Source organism: Mytilus edulis, chromosome 7 (assembly GCF_963676685.1).
Source record: "Mytilus edulis chromosome 7, xbMytEdul2.2, whole genome shotgun sequence".
In the NCBI taxonomy this organism is placed as follows: Eukaryota; Metazoa; Mollusca; class Bivalvia; order Mytilida; family Mytilidae; genus Mytilus; species Mytilus edulis.
The window spans coordinates 2,341,648-2,362,399 of NC_092350.1; the positions used below are offsets into that span (position 1 = coordinate 2,341,648).

At 32.2% G+C, this 20,752-nt stretch overlaps 1 protein-coding gene across 2 annotated transcripts; it reads right to left on the reverse strand.

Moving 5' to 3' along the window:
* Positions 1–118: 118 nt before the first annotated feature.
* On the reverse strand, positions 119–10,357 carry LOC139529721 (mucin-19-like). 2 transcript variants are annotated; one of them, XM_071325578.1, is made up of 5 exons: positions 10,253–10,357; positions 7,998–8,344; positions 7,426–7,551; positions 2,878–2,917; positions 119–2,082 (listed from the first exon to the last, which is right to left on the reverse strand). In XM_071325578.1, exons 2-5 carry the CDS (start codon positions 8,341–8,343, stop codon positions 1,857–1,859), a joined length of 738 nt encoding a protein of 245 aa, XP_071181679.1. In that variant the 5' UTR covers position 8,344; positions 10,253–10,357; the 3' UTR covers positions 119–1,856. The 2 variants fall into 2 exon arrangements, with proteins under 2 accessions (XP_071181679.1, XP_071181680.1); XM_071325579.1 differs by lacking the exon at positions 7,426–7,551 and having other exon boundaries at positions 1,745–2,082.
* Positions 10,358–20,752: the final 10,395 nt, after the last annotated feature.

Below are 20,752 nucleotides of genomic sequence, written 5' to 3' on the forward strand. Positions count from 1 at the left end.
AATAAAAGCAATAGTAGTATACCGCTGTTCGAAATTCATAAATGGATTGAGAAAAAAACAAATCCGGGTTACTAACTAAAATTGTGGGGAACACATCAAAAATAAGAGTAAAATGTAACACACCCTGAAAATGAAGTATAATATAACAATGGCAATTTTCCTGACTTTGTACATGACATTTTTAACCGATCATTTAAGTTACGACTTTAAAGTTTGTAATATTATAGCTACAAAATATTCAAACTATAAACATACAAATGAATTGAAATTCTTTCAATAAAGTTTAAATGTTTTTGAAGCAATGTATAAAAAATGTATTTACTAATTCAGAAGTACAATATATTAATGATATTTTTTTTCTCATCAACTTGCACCGTTGATAAAGTCAATATAATTCTACTTGACAATACAATAACAAAAAACATCATCATGATATAAAAAAACAACAGCAAATAGTAATCACACAATGCACAACAAATATTATCGAGTGTCCTAGTCTCCCATACCAAAGATATTTAAAAAAGGACCCCTAATGATTCATTTTGCTTGATAATGTTTGGATTTAGAATACATTTCCTTGTATGGTAAAGAAAAAGCGCGTGTGTGTTGAATTTTTAAATCACGAAGAAAAAATTACCTCCAATCATTATGTTTTTACCGAATGAAAAGAATTAGAAATCATTAGCAAGAATTTTTAACTGTTTACATATATTCCAACCTGTTTATCTGTTTTTAAAAATTCCAAGTCACATTTTGGACAAGTATCAAACATCTTGGGGAAATCTCAGAATACATCCTCTTTCTAAAAATTTGAGCCGAAGTTTGGCTTATTGACATTGGAGAATATAAATAGGATGCCAATATCTTTGAGTTTATTTACAATCACTTGGTCGATGCCACTGTTGGTGGAGTTTTTATTTCCTGAGGGTTATATCAGTCCAGTAGTCCGCACTCCTGTGTTGACATGAATTATCATTGATATGGTCATAATTATAAATCGACTGTTTACAAAATTCATATTTTAAATTACTAAGACTTTTTTCACCTCAGGAATAGATAAACTTAGCTGTACATTTAGGACTTTTTGGATTTCAATGATCTTGAACTTCGTACTATATTTGGCCTTTTAAATTGTTTTATATTCGAAGGTCACTGATGGGTCTTTTTATAGACGAAACTTACGTCTTGTGCAAATACAAAATTTCAATCCTGGTATCTATGATAAGTTTATTTACAACCAAGGGGTTGATATCACTGCTGTTGGAGTTCCCCGCAGGTTCAACTAGCCCAGTATCCTGGTGTCTGAGACGACTTTGTCAATGATTTGAAGGAAGAGTATTTAAAGATATCTCAAAGACGTTTTCTACTTGTCCATAGTGTGAAGTGGAATTATAGTTGGTCACAAATTAAATCATGAAATGTTAGTCGATTCTATAAACCGGGAACATATTTGCATTGATTTAAAAGAGGCAGAACTGTAGGACCAGCTTTCTTTTGCGTAATCTAATTTCAGTAATGTAAAATTATCCTGATTGGGTCCAGTAAAGAGCATTGGTTTCGTTCTGTCAAAAGTCAGTCATAAGACTTTTTATTTAAAACGTCAACCTGGAATAAATAGTATGTAATAATTGATCAACATGAAAATAAATTGTGCAGTAATTAAAGATTGTACATGTATAACTAAAATTCTGAAAATTTGTCTTGTGTGTTCAGCAAATTAACATAGTTTTACAGACATGCGTTATCAAATTTAAAAGAAGTTAGATTTTATAACTGCTTATAGTCCAATACACTTGTTTTAGAGGAAAGAAAATTAATATATGAGATTTATTGTATTCTTTAATTTAATGCACGTCTCATGCAATGATATCGACATAGTGATGTTGATCCTTCATTTGACTGTATTGATTGTCTTCAGATTCTCCTTCAGTGAACTCATGTTCCTCAATCTTGCCTATAAGTGTATTAGTATGATGGTTAATATACGGTGACCTTGGTTGGATGTATGAGTCTCGTCCTGAGCTTTGTTGCATTGCTGTATAGATGTGATCTGCTGGTATAGAACCAATGTCGTCATATGTTCTGGAGTTGAAATAGTTCATAGATTTAACATAAGACCTAAAAGATGTATCTATATTGAGTTTATAAAGGGAATGGATTTGATGATTTGAGCTGTTGTATTTGAATTTCGGATTTTATGGTAAAAGAGCGATAATCAGGATGAAAATATTCCCTGCATAATAGAGACTCGAAATAGGGAATGTATCAAACAGACCAAGATTAAGAATTTATGTTTTTTAGTATTTCTATGGACTTCACGTTCTCCTATATTTCTTTATAACTTTATAACTAAAATCCCTATAAATCTATAAAGGCAATTTCTTTGTGTATATTTGTCTTCAGGGCATTTCAAGAAATTCTGATTAAATTTGCATTCTTAAATGTTCAACTTCACTGATAAACATGTATTAAAACGTTAGTTTGGTTGAAGCTCATAGCAATATTGTTCGTCAAAATACTAAACAATGTACTGTTGTCAAATTTTACTGGATTGCCCCCTTTGAATTAATAGTGGTTGTAATGGAAGGCCTTTCTGTAAACTGACAGTGCAAAAAAGATATATCAATTGGGAATTCTGATATTAACAAATATACATCGTATTTATTAAAATACTGAACTCAAAGATAAATTCAAACGGGAGAATTTATAAAACGGAACAACTGGGAAACAACTGTACTATCATTTTGCCGACTTAGATTAGGCATGTTCAAGTAAATTATGGTTTAGACCTGATTATTTAACTAGATAAATCCCCGACTGTCAAGACGTATGTGCTGCAATAAATTGTTCAATATGTTTAATTGTTTACAAACGTACCTGATTGTGTCCTTGGTATGTCTGTGATGCTTCCTTAAACCTTAAACGGAACAACAAATAGTTATCAAAGGTACCAGGATTATAATTTAGTACGCCAGACGCGCGTTTCGTCTACATAAGACTCATCAGTGACGCTCATATCAAAATATTTATAAAGCCAAACAAGTAAAAAGTTGAAGAGCATTGAGGATCCAAAAGTCCAAAAAGTTGTGCCAAATACGGCTAAGGTAATCTATGCCTGGGATAAGAAAATCCTTATTTTCGGTAAATTCAAAGTTTTGTAAACAGGAAATTTATAAAATGACCACATTAATGATATTCATGTCAACACCGAAGTGTCGACTACTGGGCTGGTGATACCCTCGGGGACGAAACGTCCACCAGCAGTGGCATCGACCCAGTGGTGTAAATAGTTATCAAAGGTACCAGGATTATAATTTAGTACGCCAGACGCGCGTTTCGTCTACATAAGACTCATCAGTGACGCTCATATCAAAATATTTATAAAGCCAAACAAGTAAAAAGTTGAAGAGCATTGAGGATCCAAAAGTCCAAAAAGTTGTGCCAAATACGGCTAAGGTAATCTATGCCTGGGATAAGAAAATCCTTATTTTCGGTAAATTCAAAGTTTTGTAAACAGGAAATTTATAAAATGACCACATTTATGATATTCATGTCAACACCGAAGTGTCGACTACTGGGCTGGTGATACCCTCGGGGACGAAACGTCCACCAGCAGTGGCATCGACCCAGTGGTGTAAATAGTTATCAAAGGTACCAGGATTATAATTTATTACGCCAGACGCGCGTTTCGTCTACATAAGACTCATCAGTGACGCTCATATCAAAATATTTATAAAGCCAAACAAGTAAAAAGTTGAAGAGCATTGAGGATCCAAAAGTCCAAAAAGTTGTGCCAAATACGGCTAAGGTAATCTATGCCTGGGATAAGAAAATCCTTATTTTCGGTAAATTCAAAGTTTTGTAAACAGGAAATTTATAAAATGACCACATTAATGATATTCATGTCAAATTGTATTGTTTTATCTTTCATCTTTGTTATATAGTTATCAAAAGTACCAGGATTATAATTTTATACGCCAGACGCGCGTTTCGTCTACATAAGACTCATCAGTGACGCTCAGATCAAAATAGTTAAAAAGCCAAATAAATACAAAGTTATAACTTTTATTACTAATAAACTGATGGGAAATTATGTTGAAATGTTTTTTAATATTAATTCATATGCAAGGGAAGAGGACTTTGTTTTTTATTTACAAATTCTGTTTGTGATGGCGTCAGTTTTTGAGTCATTTGTATGTTTGAAATTTTTAGTCTGTTGTGTTGTGTATCTGTGAATCCTAATTATCGGTACTTTTATATGTAACAATAACAAGATCTGATGGGTTTTTTTTGGGTATTGCTCCCTATTATTTTGTTTCTCAATTTATTGGAGGTATATATATATATATATTAGTGTTGTCAACGATTAACCGGTTAACCGGTTAACCGTTCGAACGACCGAATACCGAATATCAAAAACGCTAACCGGTTAACCGGTCTTTTTTTTCAATTTCAATAGATTTGATATAAATTTGTATTGAAATCATTAAATATTTATGTTGTCTTAAAAAATTGTCGTCGTGGTAATTAATTTGACAGATCAATTGTCCAGTTTATTGATTGCTATTGTTAATCCAAAAATATAAAATTAATTAGTACTTGTTTATCAGCTCGGGGCAAGATATTAAGGAAACATAATTAGTTACATGTTTTATTAACAGTAACTTTAAAACAGTAATCCGATTAAATCCTACGATTTACTTCATTATTATATTTTTGATCTAATATTGTGTAGACCTACATCTGAATGTGCAATCTCCGTCGTGCAAATCTTTGTCATATTTTAAACGAAAAACTAACTCAAAAACTATAAAAAAAAAAAAAAAAAAAACCAACGTGAATGTAAACAGTATATACTTGATGCACGGATAAATCAATTAAAATTAACATACTTCACATTATTTTCGGAAACAACAAGTGAAAATGAAAGAATCATCGGTATCAGACATATTCAAATCTACGAGATCAAGATTTTTTTTAAATTTTTATTCTGAAGTTAGTACAAACGCCATAGTTGATACCGTGTATTTGATTAAAAAATTAAAACTTCGACAGGAATCTTTACAGACAAGCTAAGCCTTATAATACCAAAGGACAAACTTCTATTCATGGTATTATAAAAACGTAAAAGTATGACTTATATCTATGTGTAGGGTACTATTGAAAAGACTTTCAAACATCACTTAAAGTACCGGTTAACCGGTTAATCGGTCGAACGATTATCCGAGTAACCGGTTAGGCAAAAGTGTACGATTTGACAACACTAATATATATATTTATAAAAACAAATGTCATACAAGTGTCAGATTAAACTACATATTAACCATGCTTATCACACAATTTCCCTTGGTCAGGAGCAATACAGTTGTTTCCAATTCGTTCTATTGGTAGATCAGCCTGTCATTAGCTCACCTGGCCTAAAAAGGCCATGTGAGCTTTTCTCATCACTTGGCGTCCGTCGTCGTCGTCGTCGTCTATCGTCGTTAACAATTTTTCAAACATCTTCTCCTCTGAAACTACAAAATGGATTTGAATGAAACTTAGCATGATTGTTCCTTAGAGTATCCTGCACAAAGTGTGTGCTTCGATTTTTGATCCGTCAAAAAACATGGCCGCCGTTTAAAAAACGTAAAAATGTTCATTAGGTCAAGATCTATCAGCCCTGAAATTTTCAGATGAATCAAACAAACCATTGTTGGGTTGCTGCCACTTAATTGGTAATTTTAAGGAAATTTTGCAGTTTTTGGTCATTATCTTGAATATTATTATAGATAAAGATAAACTGTAAAAAGCAAAAATGATCAGCAAAATAAGATCTACAAATAAGTTAATATGACCAAAATTGTCCATTGACCCCTTAAGGGGTTATTGTCCTTTAATGACAATTTTTCACAATTTGTTCATCATATTTGCTAACTTTAAAAAATCTTCTCCTCTGAAACTGCTGAATGGATTTGGATGAAACTTAGCATGATTGTTCCTTAGATTATCCTGCACAAAGTGTGTGCTTCGATTTTTGATCCGTCAAAAAACATGGCCGCCGTTACTTAAAATAGAACATAGGGGTCAAATGCAGTTTTTGGCCTATATCTAAAAAACGAAAGCATTTAGAGCAAATCTGACATGGGGTAAAATGTTCATTAGGTCAAGATCTATCAGCCCTGAAATTTTCAGATGAATCAAACAAATCATTGTTGGGTTGCTGCCACTTAATTGGTAATTTTAAGGAAATTTTGCAGTTTTTGGTCATTATCTTAACTATTATTATAGATACAGATAAACTGTTAATAACAAAAATGTTAAGCAAAGTCTACAAATAAGTCAATTTGATCAAAATTGTCAATTGACCTCTTAATGAGTTATTGCCCTTTAAAGACTTTTTTCACAATTTGTTCATCATGTTGACTTACTTTAAAAAATCTTCTCCTTTGAAACTGCTGTATCAATTTCAGCCAAACTTAGGCTAAATGAGTTTTAGAGTTTCAGAGTATCTAGTATAAATTTTATATTTCATTTCCTTGTATGTCAAGAAACATAGCTCCTATGGCTAAAATAGAACATAGGAGAAAATGATTTTTTTTTTTTGCTTTTGAAGAAAATAGGACGATTCAAAGAACATTTAAATAAATTGAAAAGCCAAAATAATCATTGATACATTGTATGAGATTAAACCAAAAAAATTCAGGTGAGCGATTCAGGCTCTTGAGAGCCTCTTGTTTTTTTTAATTTCCATTTTGTTTTTGTTAAACCGTTTTTACAATCAAATATAAAAGTTTATAATCATCTTACATCAACACATTTGCACATGTGTATAATATTGTGTGTGCAGTATCCTCTATACTAAACAATCGCATACCGAATAAATTTCAGTTTGAATCATGCTGAATAAAGGTTTACTAAGTTAGATAACATCAAAATGACGAATTCAGAAATACAGTTTCGTTTTATCAAGATAAAGATATATTTTTATCGAGATCTCGATATATTTAACCGAGATAACGATTTAATAATACGAGATCTCGATATAATAATCCGTGATCTCGATATCATAAATTGGGATAACGATATAATTATCTGACATCTCGATATAACAATTTCGTTTTATCGAGATAACGATATATGTTTTTTCGAGATCTCGGTAAAACGATAATGTTTTATCGTGATCTCGAATTAAAAAAAAACATATTTTCTATTTTTTTGTGCGTCCCCTTACGGCTTCCGTAGTTCACCGATTGATCAGCCATGTTGTGTTGCTTGTAGTTTATTTATCATTATAAGCTGCGTAATAATAATAGTTTGTTTAGTTCAAAAATACGTTACTACTTGTTTATTTCCTGTTAAGAATGCGTTCCTGGAGAAGTGGAATATCACGAGTTCCAGTTGCTGTACAAGTATGTTGGTGTCAATGCAAATGAACATATGTACCTTTTTTCTTCAGCCTTATAATGATAACGATGAATATGATAGATACAAGTACCAAAAGAACGCCTAATATAGGTCCGACCATAGTAGCTGAAGAGGAGCATGATGAACTGTTTTCATTTGAATTCTCTATATTCAAAAAAATGAAAAACAAAATTATGATAATAATAATAAGTTTCACTTTAATAAATAGTGTCTATCAAATTAAAGTCTTCAAAACATTTTCAAAATCTTATAGTAGACTTATTGCGTTTCAAGAATTTTGACACATTATATTCAAAAAATTATAGTTACAAATTCCAAAGCATGAGTAAAACAGCCTTTTAAATGCAATATTATATGCCTTTTAAATTTATCTTTAGCAAGCACGAACCTTAATATTGTTGTAAACTTTTGCATCCATTGAATATACATGGTCGCATTTCAATCCAATGTAAACAAGCGACGCAGAATGTAATTCTAAACCTATGCAAAGTTATTTAAATCATTTAAAAAAATGGTAATTATACGTATTTAAGCAAACTCTTTGCGCTTGCTTAAATTTAACAGTTAATGAAGACTTATTGTGTAAATACCTCCTGGAGAATTACCCAATCCCAAGTACGGTTTCTTCGTGGACGAAATCAAGTTTGTCACATTTTGCGACCCTTCTTTTCCAGTTATCATAGTTGCAGAACTACCCCATCTTAAATATGATTTATCCGTTGTTGTCATTATATCTGTTGCATTGAGAGATCCTACACTTGTATTCGTCAGATTACTTCTTGTAGAATTATCTGATCCCCAGTACGGTTTCTCCGTTGTAGACATCAAGTCTGTTACATTAGAAGATTCTATTGTACCAGTTGGAAGAATACTTCTGGTTAATTCATCCTGTCCCAAATACGATTTTTCCGTTGATGAAACTTGATTGAATCCCATTCTGAAATGGATGCTGATCTTTATCGAATGTAAAATGATATTTGTTTTTCGTTCATTTTTCGTACATAAATTAGGTAGTTAGTTAACTAGTTTGAATTGTTTTACATTGTCATTTTGGGGCCTTTTATGGATGACTATGCAGTAAGGGTGTTCATCGTTGTTGAAGGCCGTACGGTGATCTATAGCTGTTAATTTCAGTGTCATGTGGTCTATTATGGAGAGTTGTCTCATTGGCATTGAAACCACATCTTTTTTTATATGTAATTTTAAATATGTACCACACCAACAAACGACAACTAATGAAATACACGCTCCTGACTTGTGGAAAAAAAGTAAAATCACAAAATAACTGAACTCCAAGGAAAATTTAAAACGGAAACTCCCTGGTCAATTTTAAAAATCAAAAGCCCTTACACATCGAACGAATGGATGACTGTCATATTCCTGACTTGGAACATGAATTTTCGTAAGTAGAAAATGGTGGATTAAACCTGGTTTTATAGCTAGCTAAACCTCTCACTTGTACGACAGTCGCATCAAATTCCATTTTATTGACAACGATGCGCGCTCAAAACAAACAGACATTGTAGACAAAAATAACAATAATACAGCAGCAAACATTTGGTTAAAATCCTTATCACTATAAAAAACAAGAAGCACAAAATGACATGTTAGTACAACACAAATTTACCATAATACAATATCACAATAACGGGATGTATAAGTACAGAGCCACGTCATATATGTAACGATGAAATATAAAAAGGTAACATAGAAAAGTACATAACAAAAATGAAAGACGATCAACAAACACATTGTTGAAGTAACACCAAAAGGCATATAAACAAAGCACAATAGCAAAGCGAACGACACGAATATACGAGAATATTATAAACGATAATGACAGAATGTACAAGTATCGCAGGCACGGGGACAACATGGCTCTAACGTTGTATCGCGCGTATGACGCCATGAATATAAACGTCACACAGGTAGAATTCTAAATTCATGTCCTTCAAATCATGAAAATAATATAGTCTTCAGTTCTTAAGGCAAATCCTCTGCCGCTTGTCTATAGTATAATTGTTTATTTCCTCTAAAACAAAAGAGCCACGTCATTATTCATAAAAGAAACACAACAGGACATAAAGTATTAGAACATATGAAAGACCAGAATACCAAAACTATAAAGAACAATGACACAAAAGCGAGATGTTTAAGTACAGAGCCACGTCTGGGACAGGCACTATCATACAAAATGTGGCGAGATATAACATGTTGGCGCGAGCCAAACCGTTTCCCTAACTTGGGATAGTGGTGTAACAGTACAACATAAGAATGAACTATTAAAATCAGTTGAAAAAGGCAGATGGATTTTTGAACAAGGAAAGAAATCGTAAAAGTATGTACAATTCACCTATATTCTGATTAATTGTTGATTCAAAATAGGAATATGTATATTGGCTTATTTAAGCCTTTTGTAATGGCTGCCGTCATGATAAGGCAAAATGGCTTCAATGCAAATTAGCAAAGTACCCCATATTGTGCCATATGATTTTGATCTAGTGTTTTGAATTGCCATATAGATGTTTTGTTTGCCCTACAGTGTTTTGTTTTGCCATTGGGATGTTTTGTTTTACCCTAAATATGTTTTGTTTTTGCCACAGAGATGTACTGTTTTGCTATAGAGAGGTTTTGTTTTGCCAGAGCGATAGCGATATCGTGTATTGACATGGAGGTTTTAGTTGTGTTTCATAGAAAGTCAGAATATAATAAATAAATACTTACGTTTAATGATATTTGCTATAGAGATGTTTTGTTTTGCCAGAGCGATAGCGATATCGTGTGTTGACATTGAGGTTTTATTTGTGTTTCATAGAAAGTTAGAATATAATAAATAAATACTTACGTTTAATGATGTTTCTTCACTACAAAATGTCTTCATGTACAACAATGTATGTATTCACTAAAGTAAACAAGATACTTAAAATTGACTTATCGGAAACAAAGCAATGTCATTTACCGACTTAGTTAACTAAATGTTTTGTCAATTGAATCGTTGAATAACAGGAAATAAAAATAAATGTAACATTCTTCCTTCACTTGTAAATATATTTTATGGTGAAATATCTTGAACCAAATAGATGTTTTCACATATGAAATAAAAATTAGTTTTTAAAACTTACTAATAAGATGTATTTGTAATTATAAAATAGCTATTATGTTACAGGGGCGGATGCAGGAATTTTCGAAGGGGGGGGGGGTGCTAACCCAGGGCACCCAGGGCAAAGGGGGGGGGTGCAAAACATATGTCCCGATACAAATGCATTGATCGGCAAAAATAAAGGGGGGTGCGCACCCCCGGAACCCCCCCCCCCTTGGATCCGCCACTGTGTTAAAAAAACAAGGCTCTCGTCTGACGTCAATAAGTTTTGTATGAAGGTAGTTGTATAATTACAAATGAGACAGCAATCCAGCTAAACAAATACAAATAAAAACTAAAGAATCTATTGGCCTTTGAATATGAGCTTATTCATATGTTATAGAATGCTACTTGGTTAATGTTAGAACGTGGAAAGTTTACACGTCGGATGCCACATGCGGAGCAGTATCTGCTTACTCTTCCGGAGCACTTGAGAACACTCCTAGTTTTTGGTGGGTTTCGTACTGCTTACTCTTTAGTTTTCCATATTGTTTCATGTGTTGTATTGTTTGCCTGTTTTCATTTTTAGCCAGGCGTTGTCAGTTTATTTGCGATTTATGAGTTTGACTGTCCCTCTGGTATCTTTCGTCCCTCTTTTACACTTGTGTCAATTATTTTAAAATGCCGTATTGTGACATATAGTTGTTAACTCCTACGTCATTTGGTTTCTGGTGTAGAGTTGTCTCATTGGCAATCATATCGCATCTTCTTACAGTTATATAGTATATATTATAGTCATATTAAAACCAACATTTTTAGAGTTGTCGTTCTTCCACTTGTTAATGTCTTTCATCTGAATGATTTGTTGGGTATTTTTGTTTGTTTTGCTTGTATTTCTAATTTGTTAATGAATAAAAGAAGAGAGTGCATGAGGTTAACGTTAATGAAACAATAAGCTAACGACACACAAGTACATGTAACAAACGCATCATTTAGCTTGTTTACCTGCTTCAATATTTTATACAGTGGAGTGTGATCGTAAAACTATACGAATTGGTACTGGTGTTCGTAATACGGCATGGATTACGATTAAAACAAGATGTATCAGAAATTCATTTAAATGCCTTTGGGTTGGAATTGGCGCGATTGAATGAATGAATGAATAATTTATTTGCGAAAGCATGAATAATATGCTATGGCAATACATAAACAAGTATATACAATGTGACAAAACAACAGATAGCAGAGAACAATACATAATATAATAAAGGTACAATTAATTCACAATACATGATCTAATTTTCCAAGCATATTTTAGATAGTTACAAAGTTTAATTGTGATTGATTTTGATTTTGCTTGAAGTAAATGAAAAAGTTTAAAATTATTTAATCTTATGCATATGTCACATTCCGTGGATGATCAATGTTTCGGATTTTGTAGTGTAATATTGTCTACTTTCAATAAACAAATTTGACCTCACGCTTATTTAGTAGATCCCTTTTGTTTCTAATCTTTCCCTATATTTTATATTTCTGTTTTCCTGAATAAGAATAAGAATAAGAATTTTATTAGTATAAAATCCAAACAATAGGATTGTTACTAAAATATACAACAAAAACAAACAAACAGACAGTGGCATATTAAATACAAAACGATAGTCATTAAACACTACAAACATGTAGCATTGAAAGAAAAACAAAAACATAGATTATTATTATTAATTATAATACTATTTTTGACAGCATGCCTCCTCTTTAAAATTATCAATAAAAATATTATGCTTATGTTATAAAAAATATGTTATAATATATATAACATTATAAGTTAAGCCATCAATTACACAGTTCATATATTGACATTATAATTGTTTCTTTCATTATACATTTCACTTATGTAGTTAACAATGATAAGTAAAATATCACATTCTTCGCAGGAAAATATAAAATCAAATTTGTTTTCTTCACTCATTGAATTAAAACAGGGACCTGAAAGACAAAAAAGCAACGTAATTTTAAAAAAATGTTTGAAAAAAAACTTCACTCATCAGATGGATACATATAAATATACCTATTACAAACACACGTGGACGTGGCCGGGTACTTGGACATCCCAACAACAAAAACACCAAGTCCAGATCTGAGAATACTCGCAGTTACTGACAAATTGTTTAAAGTTAATTTTGCAATTGTATAATAAAAGTATGATAAGAATCATAAGATAAGACACCATTGACAAATTACGATACAAATATAATCACGAAAAAATACCAAAAACTAAGGCTACTTTGGCCTTGCAAGTCATTTCATGAACGCCACGAAATGACTGTATATTACCAGGGACGAAAAATATATACATGGCCCAGAAAAAACTTTTATATACACTATTTAGATCTATGGCAAAGTGGCGAAAATGAGTAACCCTCGCCAAATAAACCCACTATTTTCCTCGGGCGCATTGCATTTGCGCCAATTTTTGAAAATTACAATCTTTCATTTGCGCCACACGGTTATATTTCATTTGCGCCAAAAAATAAAAAAAATATTTGCGCCATGTGTTATGATCACGCTTATTTATAACAGAACTGTGTTTCATTAAGGTTTTAACATTACTTGTGTGGTTTAATGTCGACTGATTTCTGAGGAATATATTTAATTTTTCAAACACAAACTTTTAGTATCAAAAGTTTTTTTTTAAATATATGTTTTATACTATTTACCTGTATTTACCTGTAATATTGGCGCAATTGAAAGGTTTTATTTTGGCGCAAATGAAATTTTGTTTGTGGCGCAAATGAAATGCCAATTGGCGCAAAAACAAAGCACCGGTTTTCCTCACATGTTTGCAAGTGTTTTACTACTGAATATTAACTGGGCTTATAAAACAGCTGTTTAATGTGGCAAACATGGGCCCCCACTCTAAAAACTAATGAAATAAACCATGCATCTAGTTATCTTTGATTGCATAACTGTTGTTTAAAGGTTCTTTTAAGTTTTTAAAGTAATGTTCTGTGCTGAAAAGTTTCAGAAATGTTTAAAGATGTATCTCATTGCAGAGCAGATCTGAAACATTTAATCTGTTATTCCTGGTTGAAATGAAACTACTTTTGTAGCTTTTTGTTTTAAACACAAATACACTTTTGAACAAATTGAATCAGACTATCGAATGCTTTGTACCAAAATGTGGTGCAATATGCAAATATTTCGATGTCTTTACTGTGACACTTTCAATTCAGTTGGGTATTTTTCCCCTATAATCTCTGAACTTGTCGACTTAATTTATTACAGTTTGGGGATAGATTGAGTTCAAAATTAAACTGATTAATTTCTGAATTAAAATAATTTACAAAGACATTATCTTCACAAGATAACGACATCATAATACTGTTATATGATGTTACTATAAACGGATAAATTTGTTCTATTTGTAGATCAATAGAATTTTATTTAAAGAAATGATAAATGTTCATGTGATAAGTCAATGGTCTATGTTATATATATGTGGACGAAGAGTAACTGTTCACCTCGGTTTGTTTTGTTTTATTTTTATTTTTATGTCCCACCTACGATAGTAGAGGGGCATTATGTTTTCTGGTCTGTGCCTCCTTTCGTCTGTGCGTCCGTCTGTGCGTCCGTCCGTCCGTTCGTCCCACTTCAGGTTAAAGTTTTTGGTCAAGGTAGTTTTTGATGAAGCTGAAGTCCAATCAACTTGAAACTTAGTACACATGTTCCTTATGATATGATCTTTCTTATTTTAAAACAAAATTAAACTTTTGACCCCATTTTCATGGTCCACTGAACATAGAAATTAAAAGTGCGAGTTTCAGGTTAAAGTTTTTGGTCAAGGTAGTTTTTGATGAAGCTGAAGTCCAATCAACTTGAAACTTAGTACACATGTTCCCTTTTGGTTGATCTTTTTACTTTTAAGGCCAAATTAGATTTTTTACCCAATTTCACGGTCCATTGAACATGGAAAATGATAATGCGAGTGGGGCATCCGTGTACTTTGGACACATTCTTGTTGGCCTTGATTTTGTCTTTCTTTCTTCGACCTGTGATTTTTTTTTGTCCAGTACCATCACATTTCTTACTTTTTATAGAAGCGAGCCTATATTTTGTAAACCTTTTTTATGTTTTTAAGCTTCCCTAATATTTTATATTTCTGCTGTTAAAAACTCTTTTGAGTTAGTGTCACTATTTATAAATCTAACTTAAAACTAAATTGCACTATAATAATTTATAAATCTTACTTAAAATCAAATTGCACTATATATAAATCTAACTTAAAACTGAATTACATTATTTTATAAATCTAACTTATAATTTACATTTGACAACTTAGTTCACATCATGCCGGACATTGCTTACTGGACAGGTTAGTACATTCTCACGAACTGATAATTTACAAAAGGCTAACCTTTCCGATGGAAATTTTTTTTCTATGAAAAATTGAGTTTTTAACATCGATTTTATCACAAAATTTATTTAAGACCTAATCCTGGAAATATGAAAAATAAGATCAAATAACATTTTATATAATTCTATTTGATTATTCTTAGAAATATATGTTACAAAATAACATTGAAATGTTGATGTGTACCTTAAAATCCTTGTATTTTGATGTCATAAAACAAAAACAAAAATACTATTCATTTATTAATATAAATTTAATACCAGTTGTTTTTGAAGTCATTTACAAAAGGGTCGTGTATTGTTATTGCTTACAATTTTTCGTGCATTTATGTTTTTCAGTTACCCCCCTTTCACCAGATGTGAATGTTAGAAAGGGTCCTTTATATATCGACGGCCGAATAACTATGTGTCTATAGGATTTGTACCTATTTATTATGTCAAATTCCATGTTCTCGAATTAATTATAGAGCTACTAAACTATCGAAATATCTCGTGAGTGGGCGAGAATCAGACAAATAAACCTTGACTTAGCTAGTACATAATGTTATCAGTCACCGAGTGCGTTATAGTAACAGACGAGGATGTATTATACTGTACTTTAACGTATAATAAACTAATTAATTGGCAAAATAGCAGAAATAATTACTCATGTGGTAGGTCCCTTTAATCACTCCCGTTATAAAAAAGCAACCAAACAAGATAAAAACTAAGCAGATTCAAAGATAACATTGCTGTCTTCTGCTCACTTTCAAATTGATGTAAGATATGTTTTAAGGGATGTTAAAATGCGATACTAAAACAGCACCCAAACAACACCAAAACAACATAAAAACAACCAAAGGAAGATATCAACATGCTGTCTTCTGTTCATTTTCATAACAACAACAAGAATTGTGATAGTAGGATAAAATTACATATGCACTCCATCTTACTTTCGGTTTCTAGATTTTGAAAGTATTAAACACACGTATATACAATACACATTCTTAGACGTCTTTAGTCTGTTCTGTTGTAGCTTCTCTTGAGCTTTGAGGGTGTGCCGCTGGGGTTCTGTTGCCCCACCCTTTTCATATAATTTAGATTTTAAAAATGTATACCTTTTCATATATTGCGTAGGTAAATATGTAACCTTTTCCCATATTGTTTGGATTTCATGTGTTGTGTAATGTAAGAGTAGAATACCAAAGTGTCAAAAGACAAAAATTGGTTGATAAAAACAGCCGGAAACATCAAGAAAGATGACAGACGATGCAGTTATTGGAACTTTATTGGCCTTATCATATATTTCTGATAGTTTTCCCGACTTATTCACATATTTTCAAGCTTGAAAAGGTGACCTATTACAGCGGCACGTCCTATCACCTTGTATATAGGAAGTGCCCCCCCCCCCCCCAGGTTGTTACAGAATCGCAATCAAATCGTTATCACATATTTATGGAAAATCAAAATTAATGCAACATATGAAAATGTGTCAAGTTATGGCGGCTATCTTTTCGTCGAGGGGCAGCTACATTGCTGTAGTAAAGTAGGACTCTCGGATAATGACATCAAGTTATTAGGATACTGGTCAAGTGACTGTTTTTCTCGGTATATACTAGCTTTTCCACCCACCCTCCCAGTAGCATTACTAAGGGTGTTGTGTTTGCTATTTTTAGCCATATTATAGACTTTTGTTACACATGTATTACTAGTATTTGGACTTTTTTGTTACATGTACTTGCTTGTTATATGATGGGGATATGTATGTTATTGGGGGGGGTATTTGTTTGGGGGTACCAAGCTCAAATAAAAATTGCCATACGTAGTTTTGTTTATTATACCCAAGTAAGGTAAAAATAAATTACGGCTTCGTGAATTTCCGGAGAGACATTATTTGTCGCATCAGGTGCATTAACATTGGTAGTTTTAATGTTATAAGAAAAAGGTATCTATGTGTACATCAAGTATCTATGTGTACATCAAGTATCTATGTGTACATCAAGTATCTATGTGTACATCAAGTATCTATGTGTACATCAAGCATCACTTTTCTATTAAATTGTCTCCGTTATCTTATTGAAAAGTTGATTGTGTACAATTTCTGGAAAATGTAACAAATAGACACTCTAACAGTAGTTTGAAAAATGTTTTCCACATAGACTTTATTACACTTTTTGGTATTTAGCTGAATGTACTCCGAATGACCAATGATCAAGCTACGAAAAACCTTCTGGGGTCAGTCAATTTTATAATTCTGACGTCAATTGGTGTGTTTTGTGATACAATATTGTGCAGACAAGTTCCCCCAAAGTAACGGCAGTAAAATTTGCATACAATGTAAATACATCAATTAGGAATGAATGTGACATTGGAACTAGAAATTGAAATAGATTTTCTTTACTGAAAGTTGTTTCAATGTTTATGTTTAACGTTAACAGAATATCAAGAATTGGGTCTAGTCTTCACTGATTGCATAACCGATTTAATATTTTGTCGTTTTAGGTTCTTTCAAGTTATTAAAATTAGTTTCTGGATCTGAAAAGTTTGCGAGACATTGAAGCTTTGTTTGACAAAATACATATCGACAGCTTCAAACGTGGCATATTTAATGTTTTGCTACTATCTCGCTTGCAGAAATGATCAGAAATATTTTATTTAGTTTTTCTCTGTGGAAGTGATAGCTAATTATATAGCATTATTGTATCAACACTACATGTGCAAATGATTTCCCTTTTGTACATATTGAACCAGCCTGTTGAATGCTGTGAAAATTGCGTGATGTTCCTAACAGCGTCTTTTTTACTTTTTTTTTTACAAATTGAACCAGCCTACCGAATGCTATGAAAGAGGGACGAAAGATACCAAAGGGACGGTCAAACTCATAAATCTAAAACAAACTGACAACGCCATGGCTAAAAATAAAAAAGACAAACAGAAAAACAATAGTACACACGACACAACATAGAAAACTAAAGAATAAACAACACGAACCCCACCAAAAACTAGGGGTGATATGAAAACTGCGTGATGTTCCGAACAGCGTCTTCTTTCCCTGTGGTTCAATGTTTAAATAGTTCGACGTCTTGTGCTACGAAACCTTCAACTCAGTAGGGTATTTTTATTATAATCTCTGAATTTCTCCGACTTATTTCAATACAATTTAGTGATATATTGAGTCCAAAATTAAACTGATTAATCTCCGAATGAAAATAATTTATTAAGAAATTATCTTCCCAAGATATCGACATCAGTATAGTGTTTTGATGATGTTACTATAAACGGATACATAAGTTTTATTTATAGATCAATAGAAGTTTTATTTTACAAAATGATAAATGATCATATGATAAGTTGATGGTCTATGTTATACATGTATGTGGACTAGGTTTATAAATACTTTCAATGTTACATACGAGTTCACTCTCGGTTTGTTTTGTTCTCCTGTATTTTGGCCATGACTTTGGCTATCTTTCCTCAACTTGTTTTTTTTTTTCATTTCCACCAGAAGGTATCTTCCTACTTTTCTTGGAAAAGAGAGGAAATATTCGTTGTTTGTTTAATGTACATAGAAAACCTAGGTTATTACTTTTAGGGGTGCATGGTAACTCAGATACATGTACTTCACATTCTGATAAACAATAAATCCCCGAAAATTGCGTCAGATATAGCTCATATCTAGTAGTATTAAGTCCTAAAACCTACTTCAATCAAAACCAACGGGAACGGGCGTTGACTGTGTGGTATGTATAAATGACAATCGAAGTCACATCCGCTCTGATAAAGGATATTGAATAAATTACATGTGGTAGAGCATGCCAGAATCTCTATCTGTAAAAATAAAAACCTTACAACATTTTTTTTCCCGAGAGGCATCTTTAAGAGCAAAAACATCAAAAGAATCTAAACAGAGCAGACAAACACGTCTAAAGTCAACTTGATAACTTAGAATTTTTACGAAATACTAAGGGGATGACCATTTCATATTCCCGGGGGGGGGGGGGGGGGGGGGGGGGCTAGGAGGATTTGTTGTAGATCGGTTATTATTTTTGTAAACTAGGAGGACAGGTTATCTATTCTCTGCACTATTGAAGCAAGATTTTTCATTTTTATTCATGCAAGGGACTGATTATTTATTTTCACAACTATATTTATAATATTAGAAAACATACAATTTTTAAATTATTTGTTTATTATAAATAATACATGTATAGTCAAGTCATTATGTACCATTTAATCAGAATTAATCATCATCCTTTGCAGAAATGAATCTTCTATATTCCCATTATATGTGAAGAAAATTTTTGTATCTTTCCAGTGGGATTCCGTCTTTGGGAACGATTCACAATTTGTGGGGTACTAGCTCTTTATTCACACACAAGTCGGCAGTTCAATACAATAAACATATACAAATTGGTAAAGTCCAAATTTATTTAATAAAATCGAAATATAAAAGTATATCAGTGTTACAAATTAGATTCATATTAAGACTTAAGTTTCTAGGAACAACATCAAAAGACCAATATGCATGATAAAGCAAAAATTTAATTCACATAGTTAAGTCTGTGGCTTCTGTTTTTTTTTTAAACTCATAATCAAGTTAATAACAAAATTACTAAATTACAAAAGCAACACTCACAGAATACAGAAGGGCAATCAATGAACAAAAGACAAATAAATAAGAAACATTGATCCCGAAAAATCAGGGGCTACGTCTGATGGAGAATCGAATTTGCTTCTTGCAAGGCACTCGCCGTGAACACAGTTTGATATGGAGACAAGCGTTTGGTTTTTAAATGTCCTACATGAGGCAAATGCAATTGGATGAAAAGTTAAATGAAACCAATTTGCAGACATTTCAAGTATATTTAAATAATAGTTATACTTTTATTATTAAAAGATTTGGGAAGTGATTCCCTATTTTTTATTTTTTTTTGGAAAAAAGATGAATTTATGAAGAATCTCGTGCCATCTCAATACTTTCGATTAGACCTGCTGAGTTATTTATTTTCAATACATTGCAAGTCAGGTAATTTATTTTCAAACTACCACAGAACAAACCATTTATTTTTGTGATTTTTGTGTTTACCAAGGCTGAGCTATTTATTTTCAAAATCCTCCTCCCCCACCAGAATATCAAATGGTAGTCCCTCCCCTAAGGCAATTCTGCCCAGGAATAGATTACCTTGGCTGTATTTGGCAAAACCTCTAGGAATTTTATGTCCTCAATGATCTTCAACTTTGTATAAAAACGAGGAGGTGTGGTATGATTGCCAATGAGACAACTATCCACCAAAGTTCCCCATACCGTATAGTCGACTATAAAAGACCACGACATGAAAAATTGAAACAATTCAATTGAGAAAACTAACAAAATAATTTACGAAAAACAAATATGCCAGACATGAATCAACGACAACCGCTGAACTACAGGCTCCTGACTTGGGACAGGCACATAAAGAATGTGGCGGGGCTTAACATGTTTGTGAGCGCTCAATTCTACCCAACCTGTGGAGGGTTATAGTATACTTTATTATTTGACCTTTTCAACTTTTTTTATTCGAGTATCACTGAGTATTTTGTACACGAGACGCACGTCTTGCCTACACAATTTTAATTCTGGTATCTGTGATGAGTTTATGGGCGGCAGAATTTTTAAATATTGGTTTTATAATATTACACTATTAATAAATCTAAATTAAAGTTACTTTAAAAATTCTAGTTTAAATCATGCCGGTACCGAACACGACTTACTGGGCCGGTTCTTGCGGACTGATAATTCACAAGCAGGTGTATCCTTCTGATGGAAATTTATTATTCTATGAAAAATTTTGTTTTTAACATAGGATTTAATTTTATCACAGAATATCAACATATTAC

Coding starts and splice junctions, on each gene's coding strand:
- LOC139529721 (XM_071325578.1), bottom strand. CDS start 8,343: ATGGGATTCAATCAAGTTTCATCAACGGAAAAATCGTATTTGGGACAG. Junction 7,552..7,997: donor ATTGGGTAATTCTCCAGGAG/GTATTTACACAA, acceptor TTTTGAATATAG/AGAATTCAAATGAAAACAGT. Junction 2,083..2,877: donor CATACCAAGGACACAATCAG/GTACGTTTGTAA, acceptor TTTCAACTCCAG/AACATATGACGACATTGGTT.